At 46.2% G+C, this 12,192-nt stretch overlaps 1 protein-coding gene across 4 annotated transcripts in view; it reads left to right on the forward strand.

Annotated features, from left to right (window-relative positions):
* The first annotated feature begins 1,606 nt into the window (after positions 1-1,606).
* Positions 1,607-12,192, forward strand: part of Lrguk (leucine rich repeats and guanylate kinase domain containing) — a 102,196-nt gene continuing 91,610 nt past the window's right edge. For 3 of the 4 annotated variants that reach the window (XM_052172464.1, XM_052172461.1, XM_052172462.1), the window contains exons 1-3: positions 1,607-1,903; positions 9,020-9,127; positions 11,826-11,907. In XM_052172464.1, the coding sequence (XP_052028424.1) occupies positions 1,607-1,903; positions 9,020-9,127; positions 11,826-11,907 (487 nt within the window). The remainder of the gene's footprint in view (positions 1,904-9,019; positions 9,128-11,825; positions 11,908-12,192) is intronic. The other variant, XM_052172463.1, reaches the window with a different exon arrangement.

Here is a 12,192-nt window from a genome sequence, read left to right on the forward strand (position 1 = left end):
TTCTTCTTTGACAGATCCAAACTCTACCATCAAACATTTTTTCTCAGTAGATTGCCATTGGCAAAGTTCCCTCTGCTATAAATGCCGATTAAGTTATTGAAGACACACATAGGGTTTGCATTTTTATAATTTCTGCAAGAGCAGAGCAAACAGTCTAGTCTTCCTAGTTAAGTGGAGCCAGACCCTAAGGCAATGAGGTTGGAGAGAAATCCCTTGTCAGAATCCCTACCCACTAGGAAAAGAAATAAGAAGCAAGGCAAACCCAGCAGAGAGATAGTTTCATTGCGCCCTTTCCAGTTATGAGCAGCAAGATAATGAAGAAAGGTAATTCTGAAAGCTTTATGTCACTTTTAATGGTCCCTCAAGCACTAAGAAAGATAATAATAGTCAATGGATGGTGTCCATAAGAATTTTTTCCTCCTTTTCCCCTGACAGCCATTGACAGGATCATTTTGTATTTGCAACGGCTGTCCCTGGAGCATGGAGAAATGGCCCAGTCAGGCCAGAGGATGAGAACAACTTCCCTGTCAGGACCTCCATCGTCATCGCTATGGCAATAATAGGTACTCAGTTCTCCTTCTGCTTTTCCGTGGCTTGTCAACTTTGTGGGGCTTAAGGCTATAAGATTTAGGTTTCATAAAAATCACAATAGCATAAAACCATGCTTTCTAATCCTGCAAGAAGAACATTTGATAAAACTATTCAGCAGGATGAAAATAATTACCGATGCAGGTCGCTTGACTAATTATTTATGGAATGCTAACAGCTCTTCAGAGGGGTTCAGATACACCACAATGTCAGTTTGGTTCATTCTCCTCTCTCCTCCCTTTCCCTTCAATCCCCCCTTCCCCAATCTGCCCCTCCCACTCCACTGCTAGCTCTTTTTCTCTCTAAGGACCAGACTTAGAGTTGGACAGGTATGTAAATTAACTGCAAATGAGCTTCCAAAAATCCTTTGGTAGTTTCTCTTCATTATCCACAATGAAAGGAAGAGGAGAGGAGTCAGGTCTTCTCAGTCATCTATGTCACGGCCTCATCTCCTCCCACTGCGCCGGGCATAGTGTTAAATTTCATTTTTTTTTATATTTATTTATTTATTATATGTAAGTACACTGTAGGTGTCAGATCTCTTTATGGATGGTTGTGAGCCACCATGTGGATGCTGGGATTCGAACTCATGACCTTTGGAAGAGCAGTCAGTGCTCTTAACCCGCTGAGCCATCTCTCCAGCCCTTAAATTTCATTTTTGCTACCTTTCTGAGCGACTGAATTAGGGATGTCAAATCCTTCCGAAGTTCGACGTTGTGAATGAAGCCAGACTGGAGATGATGTTATCAAATGTGAGATGAACAAGTTCTAAGAAGGGCAGGCAGCAGAAGACAAAGAAAGTGGGCGGAGAAAAGGGATTAGAAATACATGCAAAAAGGCTTAAAATTAGCGACTGGACGTAAAGAGGAAAATAAAAGAAGCAGCAGAGGACTGCAAAAGTGAACGCCGGAGAGACCTTGACAGACTACGCACTACGAAGCTTGGACTACAGCCCCCAGAGTTCTTTGCAGCGCCGCGGGCCAAGACGTCAGTCTCCTAGGCAACGTGTATAAACAAGATGGCGGCCTTCGAAAGAAATCCCTCGAGATGGAAAGGGACCCGTTTCCGGCGGGGTTTGGGCGCTTCTCGCATCGTAGCCCAGGCGATACTGTCACTCACAGAAAAAGAGCGTCAGAAACGATGGCCTACTTTTCCCATGGGACTGAGATCAAAAGGGACTTTCAGAAGCGCCTCCTCCTACCTCCTCCACCAGCTCATCCACCGCTCTCACGAGGTAGAAGGGGAGCAAGAAGAGGAGCAACAGGAGGAAGGAGAATCCGAAGAGTCAGAGGAGTCCGAAATGCAGAATTTGGAGGTGTGCCTCTTCCCCCCCGCCCCCGACCCCCGAGCCCCCACCCCAGTCTCGGGCTCCCTCCTGCCGCGCAGCCTGGCTGCCTCAGTGGCAGCTTGCTTCTGCACTCCTCCTGGCCTGGGTTCAGCCCACTGCTTTCCGGCCAGGGGGCAAGGGCTTTTCTTTGCTGCTTATTTCTATTCCCCCATTTCTGATGTCCTTCACCTCTTGTCTTGGAGGAGGGGGTGAAACCCTCCAACTATTTACTTTCTTTTCATGGGTTCTTATGTGTTAGACTACACACTGTTATTATGAAAAAACAGATCGGTGGATCAGTATGGATTAATGCTTTCAAAAGTATGCGTTGACAAAATTTTGCATTATTACAAAATAGGCAAGTGTTGGTCTTCGATATTCCAAATATGTCTCTCTGAATTGAAGTCCTTCTGCACTATTCCCAGCTAAGGGCCATTCATCATTTTCCTTCCTCCAGGGTGAAAAACATTAATAATAATAATAATAATAATAATAATAAATGCAAATGCTCAGCTGAAGACGAAATAACTTGTAAGTGTTGCGTGTTACTTTTGCTAAGGGTATCTAAGTGCCTGTTTAGGCACTCCCACTCTTTCTGCTTAAGAAGGGAGCCACAGCAGGCTCACAGAGCTCCAGCTCTCCCTCAGCCAGGAGAGCGTTGGCTTATGCAGGGTGTCCCCAGCACTCCTAACTATTTTTCTACAGACTGTTTCCTGTCTCCTGATCCCACTCCCCTTCAACACTTGACTGTTCCCACACACCCCCTGTCCTTCCTCATCCCCTTGTCTTCCTTCCGACCTTGCATTCCCTTACTCCCATCTATTGGATTCTTTATCGAAATGGTAAATTGATCTGTTTCCCTCTCATGCACAGTTAGGATTTTTCTCTTTGTCTTAGCTTCTCAGAACCAACGTGTTTTCTTGATTTCACTTCTTGCCTTTGCAGTGGACAGCCCTCTTCTTTTCCTTCAGCCCTGCATCCCTTCAGCGTCTCCACACTCATCCCGTTTCCAAGCCACCTCTCTCTCTCCCGATGTCAAACATGTCTCCTGGTTTGCCTTCTCTCTCGTTCTCCTGCCTCTGACCGCCAGTCCCTCCAGCTCTGCCGTCCTTCCCTTGGGCTCTTGTCTCTAATGCCCTTTCGTGCACTTGGAATATTTGGCCCACTTCCCCCTCCTCCCTCTTTTTGTTTTTCCTTCCTTTCCCATGTCTTTCTTCGTGGGCTAGTTCCCTGCTAATGCTGCTTGAAGTTGGCTGTAGAAGTGTGCTGGCAGTGGTGTCCTTACCTACACTCCCTGCACGAGAGGCAGAGATAGGACAATTGTCGTCAGTTAGAGCTTAGCTGGGTCTCCACACCCAGTTCCTGATTAGCTAGAAACCATTGATAGACCATGCAGTGAGAACCTGCAACAACAACGATGATGATGGTGATGATCATGATCATGATGATAATCATGATGACAAACAACCAAAAAGACCGTCATTTATTTTATTCTCCCTTTGTGGGTTAATTTTGCTGCCTTCAGCAGTGACTACCACAAACTGTAGCCATGTTTGTGCTCCTTTGAAATGTTTGTGTGGTTTCCACCACCTTCTACCCCAGAGGAATTCACAAATGAACCACCAGCATTACTTTATGATTCTAATTAGGGCCGGCTCCTTGGATATGGGTTCATTAGAGCCATCATTAATCTGTCTTCAGGATGCCGTTAACAAGCCGTTAGAAGGGGTCCATCCAACTGGCTGCCCCTTTCTGGTTTGGAGACTATGCTGAGAAAAAGTTTATTATCTCCTCCAGTTATATTCTAAATGTTGATACTGACTTTTCATGGGTTGAAGTTTTAAAATGTGGAATGAACTGAGAAGTTGTAAATAACTGTACATTCATGTTGAGTGGTTTATTTCCCGTGTCTTACCCTGGTCCCAAGTAATAATGTGGTGGCCATAGCCAGCAGTGCAGCCTGCTTCAAACTCCAGGAGCCCCGAGGAATTTAAGAGACGCAGTTGAAGACTAGCTGTTTGGAGCACAGCCTTTGGGATGAAAGGCTTGTGGTTGAGCCACGGTCTAGCCTTTTGTTAGTACCAAGATTCTGAATAAGTTGTCTAGCTTGTCTGGAACTCAAAATATGAGCTTGAAGATCCTCTCCATCTCCTGAGATAACTAAATGATATCCTGTATGCTTAGCACCGGGCCGGGAGACGGCTTTTCACGTGAAGATTCCTGCTGCCCAGCTAGATGACCTGAGTTCAACCCCCTTGACCCACATTGCGGAAGAAGAGACTTGACTCCCCAAAGTTGTCCTATGACCTCCACACGTGTGCTGTGGTATGTGTACATACACACTAACAGATATACAAATAAAAAGCTTAGTAAAAATCAAATACTTAACATATTAGAGTCCTAATACCAAAAAAAAAGACAATAATTCAGATGTGTCTAATTGCTACCTGTAGCTTGCTAAATGATTTTAGCCTTATTGAACAAATATTTACAGAATGGTTGCTTAATAGGAAGCACTCTTTGACTGTGTCTTGACCCAAAATTTGGTGCACAAAAACCTCTCTTTGCCAGTACCAGTAACTCAATGTAAGCCACAGTGCCTATTCACTGGGAATATATATAGACATCAGATTTAGTAAGAGACTACCATAAAGTTTTCAGTATAATATCTGTTAGATAGAGTAGGCTTTCAGAAGTTACAGATGGATATGTAAGTGATAGCAGTTAAAATAGAAGTTAACTACATGACTGAAGACACTCATGCCCATGCTCTCAGAGTGACATGTGAGTACGTCACAGCAAGCAGCATCTTCTGGAGTTTCATATACAGAGACAGCTGCATTTGGGAATTACACAGAAGAGCAGAACAAGCAGCTGAAACTGAGGTAGGGCTAGGCTTTAGGCTGTGCATGGACACTCACTTGATGTGCAAGCACTTCTCAGATGACCAGGTAAATTTCCATGAAAGGGTGGTATGCATTCTAGCAATATCTATAGGGGTGCAGGGAGATTCTGGACCAAGGTAGCATGAATTGATCATCACCGAGTGTCAAGAGACTTGGGTTGACAGGATGATCATGTCAGAAACCATGGACAGTGGGGGATACTGGGTCATCGCAAAGGGAATCAGGGACAGACATTACTCTATATTAAGGAACTGGGTTGAAGAGTCATATAATTGGGGGCTGGAGAGATGGCTCAGCAGTTAAGAGCACTGACTACTCTTCCAGAGGTCCTGAGTTCAATTCCCAGCAACCACATGGTGGCTCACAACCATCTATCTGTAGTGAGATCTGACGCCCTCTTCTGGCATGTCTGAAGACAGCTACAGTGTACTCAGGTACATAAAATAAAGAAAGGAAAGACGAAAAGAAAACCATTTCTATAGATAGTAGAAAATAATCAGTCTTAAAAAAAAGAATCATGTGACTGGAAGTCAGGGAAGAGGGATCACAGAGGCTGAAGCTGTGGATTTATAGCACTAGGTTCATGTCCATGAAGGAAGGAAGGAAAAGGAAGGGAGAGGAGGTGGGAAGGACTGAGAACTGCAGTATAGGAAAGCAGATACTTCACTGACGTGCAGGTGAAGAAGAGTCTGAGAAGGGACCAGTCCAGAGATGTAGGAGGAGAGCGACATGCTAGCTGCGTGATCGCCCTTAGCCAGGGCAAGGACATCTCCAGAGCACGGAAGCGGGTTATGCTGCCATGGGTCAAATGTTCAGAGGCCTGAGAAGTTGCCGGCTGGCTGCCAATTGGTGGAAAGGTGTGTATGGTACCTCTTCTAGGAACCCTGAGGGCGAGGAGGGGCTCACTGTGTGGAGCCTTGGTGTAGGGATCTGAGAGAAGGCTGGCAGTTTTGCCCACCCGCTGTCCACAGCTGTGGTGACAAACAGACCTTCCTGAATAAGTAAGGAAATGGAGTCTGGTGAGGTCAGAGGACCTCTGGAGCTCTAGGTGGGAAGTGTGGGAGGAAGGCAGCATCCGTCCACCGCACGCCCCCTAGGTTTTACAAGGCACTTCCTGTACAGGCAAGGATGTCATCCCCACTTGGGGGCAGCGGGACAGGCATGGGACTTTTGCACACAGCACTTTTATTGAAGCTTTTGATGTGTCCCAGGCACCATGCCCAGGGCTTTCTATACATTGTTTCTTTAATTCTCCATAAAATATTAAAAATGAGGAGTAGGAGAGAAACGATGGTTTTTCTGATCTTCTAGCTTTCATAAATGAACCTATGAGCTAGAATGAAAATGAGCAGGTTAGCACAGACTAAGGGGCATGCGGGCAAGATTTTTAGAAACTTCTCTTACAGTTATTTGTTTGTTTATTAGTTTGTTTTTGTAGTGCATCTCATCAGATGCAAACCAAAGTTTTCCTTGCCGAGGGTGAAGACTACACTTCTCCGTAGGTTCAAGAACAGATGTTTATAGATCATTGTCAGGGATTATGCTGGTTTACTGATTAGTAAATCAGTGGTTGTAGATTCACCACCAATAACCACAGCTTAACTAGCATGGAGTTGTTAGCTAGATTTCCAGTACCAATCAGAGGGAGAGGCTGGAGAGATGGCTCATTGGTTAAGAGCAGTGGCTGCTCTTCCAGAGGACCTGGTTTGATTCTAACACCCACACTGTGGCTCCTAATCTTATCTGTAACCCCATTTACGGGGGTGGGGGTTGGGGGGTGGGGGGATCCCAAGCCCTTTTCTGGCTTCCAAAGGCACCAGATAAGTATGTGGTACACAGACACACATGCAAACAAAACACCCGTACAGGTAAAATTAAACGAGCAAATGAATCCTACAAATAAAGTATTAGAGTCTGGAGAGATGACTCAGTAGTTAAGAGTACTTGTCGCTCTTGCAGAGGGTCTTACTTTGGTTCAGCTGGTGACTCACAACTATCCATACCTCCAATTCCAACGGCTCCAATACCCTCTTCTGTTCTCCTCAGGCACTGAATGCATATGGAGCCTATACCTGTGTGCAGGCAAGACACTCCTGCACATAAAGTCAATAAATGTCAAATCTCTTACAGTTGTTTATTCAGATGTGTGCCATGACGGAGGTCATGGCGTGGAGGTCAGACGGCAGCTCGTAGGCATTTGCTCTCTCCTTCTGTCATGGGGGTTCTGGCCCTCAAGCTTAGAGGCAAGTGCCTCCACCTACTGAGTCAGTCATCCTGCCAATCTGGAAACAATTTTGATATGAGATTTGAGAGTTTGCACACCGTGCTGACAGGGGAAGGGAAGATGGAATGTGGGCCACTTAAAGGGATGGCGGGTGGGGGGGGTGCAAATGCTTTTATGGAAAGACACACAGGCTCTTAGAACACATGGGAGACACGAGAGCTTGTGACAAAGCTTGCCTCACTGTGGTGTCAGCCTCTCTTTGCTCCTGTGATAAGGGTCAATCTCCTCCAGTTGATGAAACTCCCGGGGAGGGGATTTATAACAATCGAGTTCCTTTTGAAGGATCTGCCTCTCTGTAGATAAAAGCAGTTCAGAGAAAGTCTCTCCTTGGCATTCGCTGGTTTTTCAAGTGCCTTCAGCTCAAAACAATCAATACACCAAACGCAGCCTACTTTGGAGGGATGGTGTGTCTAGAACGGCTTTAAAGAAAAACACACTTTCTATTTATAGGTGGAGGAATGAGGCTCAGAGAAAGCCTTGCCCTCCTCGAAATCACATGACAGAGGTTGTGGGGTTCAAACTGAGCCCACCCGACTCCAAAGAACATGCACTCTCTCCATGCAGACAATGCTCCCTGGGGGCAACCTCTTTTTACACCAACGTGAGTCTATATACTCAGGTCTATGGGACCAGTAACCCAGACAGCATCCTTGGCTTCTGGGTTAATAAGGAACGAACGAGCGGATGTTTTCCCATCACGGTTAATAGGCTAGCTCGTCATGGTTAAGTCCTTTATGTCGGCATGGCTGCCATGGTGACCACTCTGTCATCTTGCTGATGTCAGTGTCCGTGCTGGCCACTGCAGAGTTCAAAGCAGGAGATGTGCAGCGTAGACTGGTGGGTTGTCTCTGCTGTCCATCACTGCCTGTCCATCCACTGGCTTGCAGACCAAGGGCAAGCTTCCTCACGGAAGTGACCCATTAAGTCATCCTGCAAATTAGACGAATCTTACAGCATCGGCAACCAGGAAGTGAGCTGACGGCTTGATTTGTTCAGCAAGAGTCCCGGATTTCAAGACATCATTGCCTTCGTTGGATGCAATCATCTTTTGAGGTGCAGGGCAAGCAGCCCAGCACGGAGTCACAGACAGACTGGGATTTCCTTCCCGCTCTGTCACCCACTGTCATGTCATTTTGAGCGAGGTAACCTCTAAGCCTTAGTTACTTAAATTGGAGATAAGAATGCTACCCCAGGGGCTGTCAGAAGGATTAGCGGGTTGATAGCAGAGCTCTTGCACAGGGCCACTAACACGGATGTTCCCATGGCCACTGTGCTCTCCCAGTATTGAACACCACATGGGAGTGGCACCTGAGAAATCTGCAGAGGGAAGGCGTGACTTTGATGAGCATTTACTTAACTGTTCCTAGTATGTTCATGTCTCCCCCCACACGGCCTTTTTTTCTGGGAGCTTGTCAGAACCTGGTGGTCAGTCAATGGGAACCATGACTGGGGGAGTGAGGATGATTATAGGAAAGGCAGAGAGAAGGTGCAAGAGACAGGTATGGAGGGCTGCTGGTGAAGGCCGCGCCAGCGAGCAAGTGCATTCTCTCGGTGTCTTTTAAAGGCAAGCTACACAAAGCATGACCAATTCCAGGAAGTTAAACGAGGACCTCAGGTGCTCATGTGGTAAGTTTGTGGTACACAGTATCTGTGTTGGACTAAGGCCGTCTCCTTCAGGCTAGGCAGTCTCTCAAGGATGTGTGTGTACGTGGAGGAACTTGTCAAGGTATAGCACACATCTTCATTCAACACAAAGACAGATGCCCAGATGCCGGCATGCTTATTCATGATCATTCACAAGCAAGGCTCCGGCCAAAGTTGACTCCGGAAGTGCTCCCCACAGAAGCCGGACAGGATGAGGTAGACAGTTGCCTTTCTAATGCAAGTTCTTTGTCTACCATTTGCCTTCCGTAGGATGAGTATGATGGGATCCTGAGAGAGGAGAACGTGGCGGAGGCCCTCGATGGATTGGGGTGGTCGGGCCGTGGCACAGAGCAGGTCTACCTCAACCTGAATCTATCCGTGAGTATGACGGGGCCACTGTAGGCTGGAGACATGGGCTGATGATGTTCATCTTCTTTGCCATTCACGCGGTGGTGGCAAAGCTCAGGGCCTCCTGTTTGATGGAGACGTGCCCATGAATGATGGCAGACTTCAGGGAGCCTCGCTGTCTGACCGTCAGCTCCCCTAATTCTTCTGTTTTTACCCTCCTCTGCACACTCTTTCATCCTAAGTAGTCTGTATTATAGCAATCAATGCTTTTCTTCAGGAGGTTGAATCTGGATGTGTAAAACCAATCAAAAACTCGGTAAGAATTTTCACTCTGATCGGCCAAAGCTGAGCTGAATCCCAGGGAACCGAGTATTATTGATTTCCCCCGAAGTATGTCAAGAAGTAAGTAGCTTTGAGCTGTCTTTTATTTTCATAAAGATGCCTATCATTAAAGTTAAAAAAAAATCCATTATTATCCATCAGTTTTCAAGATTTCAACCCTGGTCCACGAGTAGCACAGTCTTGGCTCCACTTTGACTGTCGGGGGCTGCAAGACCTGACCGCCAACACTCAGCTGCTCTGATGTTGTTCATAGCCCCGGAAAAACAGTTTAGCGGGTTTTTTTTGCTTCCATTAAAAAAAAAAAAAAGTCAAGGGGTTGGCGCAATGGCTCATGGGTAAAGTGCTTGAGGTGTAAGTGAGAAGGCGGGAGTTCGGATCCCAGTCCTACTGGTGTGTCTGCCTTGTCAAGATGAAATCATGAGCTGGAGCTCCAGTACACAAGGCGAAATGCAAGTGAGGAAGACATCAGATATCAAGCATGGGCTGCAACCTGCTCTCTCTGTCTCTGTCTCTGTCTCTGTCTGTCTTTCTCTCTCTTTCTCTCTTACACACACACACACACACACACACACACACCTCTTATATACACATACACTCTCACCTATACAAATATGTAGTCTACATGTACTTAAAGAAAAACACATTGAAATTGTACTATAGCTTCCTGGTTTTTCTCATTCGTGACTGGGTACTTCATTGAAAGGGTGTTCTGCCTTGGATTTGAACTAATAAAATACTCAAGGACTAATGAAGCGTCACCCTCCGTGCTGGCTTCATAGTATGTCCTTCAGCATATGAAGGCCATATTCTCCCCTCCCCAGCACTCTTCTAACCTTCTGTGGGTGTCCCAGGTACTCAAGCGTGACATATGGGAGTGCTCTGCACCCACAGCACTGTCATTCTGTCATAGCAGTGAAAAACAAAACAAAATAAAACAAAACAAAGACCAAATGACATTGAGATGCCGCCGCCGCTCTGGCAGCCAGTCCGCCCCGTGAAGGGCCATTCCAGTCAGCGGTCTGCTCATGTATGTAGCGCCAGGCCTTAAGTCGACCTGCCAAAAAAGCAATCCTGTCTCAATGAACACAGTTTCTGGTTCAGTATCTGACTCACACTATACATGATGATGATGATGTGTTATTAGTATTATTGTTGTTATTTATTCGACTCCTCTACTTGCATACCTATCTTCTCCCCTGCCAGAGTCCTATATTCTTAATCACGCAGCAGAGCTCCACCCCTCCCTCGCTGTTTCCCACCCCCTCACCCCCACGGTGATGTCCACAGTGGGCACTCAGGGCTGGCTGACCGCTTGCGGCAACCATCATCCCCACACGAGAACTTACTTTCAGATGAGTCTATTAGAGTCGTTTGTTTGTTTTTTGTTTTGTTTTTCACTGCTATGACAGAATGACATATACCACTAGTATAAGTCTTTAGGCCAAGGGATCAAATCCCCTCCTAAGTCCACCTGAACTTTCTTGGAGTACTGTGTTCTGGTTCGAATTTTGGATAGCGACTCAGCAGAGCTGGGCTGGCGCTGCAGCTCCCCGGGGTGCTCCGCCGCTCCAGGCTTGGCCATGTGCCTCTCTGTGTGTCTCTCTGCAGCTTGTGTTGTTAGTGAGATCCCCGTGGCGTGTGATGTCCCTTAAGAACTTCATTGAAACTCCCAGCATTCACTTTGGTTGGATGAAAATGTGGTTTTGATTGCTGTAAGTTTTATTTCAAACTCCACCCTAACGGTTCTCACAAACCGTTTATCTTTTCACAAGGTTTGTTCTTGCCGATAACACTAATTTCTTTTCTTTAAAGATTTTATCTATCTATCTATCTATCTATCTATCTATCTATCTATCTATCTATCTATTATTTAATGTATATGAGTACACTGTAGCTGTCTTCAAATGAGTCAGATCTCATTACGGATGGTTGTGAACCACCATGTGGTTGCTGGGATTTGAACTTGGGACCTTTGGAAGAGCAGCCAGTGCTCTTAACCGCTGAGCCATCTCTCCAGCCCCAACACTAATTTCTTACGCTGATAAATTCATTTTTCTTCTTCCTTTTGAGACAGGGTCTTATTGTGTAGCCTCGACTGGCCTCAGACTCACAGAGATTCACCTGCTTCTGCCTTGATTAAAAACCTGCCCCACCACGCCCGACAGACTAGTATTTCCTCTGAAGGAATACTTTTCTTTTGGTGGGATCTGCAGTCCACTTTGGGATCCCATTAGTAGTGGGCCCTAGGGTTTATTCTCTGTCTTCTATACTTTTGGAAGAAGTTCTGAATTTCTTTCTATCAGTGTTGTTCCTTGGTGTTGCCAGAAGGCTCACACAGACGCAGGAGAAGCCATATTCAAGCCCCTCCCTCTCTTCTTCCCCTCAGCACTGTGAGTTGGTCGACATCAGCATCCTCTGTGGTTACGTTCACCTGCAGAAGTTGAATCTTTCGGGAAACAGAATCGAAGGTACGTGATTGTCAGCCGAGGAGATTGATCACTGAGCTTGTGCAAAAAGATTCACAGGCTGTGTACAGAACTTAATGTCCTTTGATAATACTGAATTCGATGTAAGTGATTTGTAGATCAATTTACACATTGATTCATCGGTGTCCATGGAGAGAGAGAGAGAGAGAGAGAGAGAGAGAGAGAGAGAGAGAGAGAGAGAGAGAGAGAGAGAAAAGAGAGCGCAATGACCACACCTTTGCAGGTCCTTCTCCACACTTGACGAATGTAGTCCTGTGACTGTCAGAT

This window comes from Apodemus sylvaticus, chromosome 2 (genome assembly GCF_947179515.1).
Source record: "Apodemus sylvaticus chromosome 2, mApoSyl1.1, whole genome shotgun sequence".
NCBI classification, from domain to species: domain Eukaryota; kingdom Metazoa; phylum Chordata; class Mammalia; order Rodentia; family Muridae; genus Apodemus; species Apodemus sylvaticus.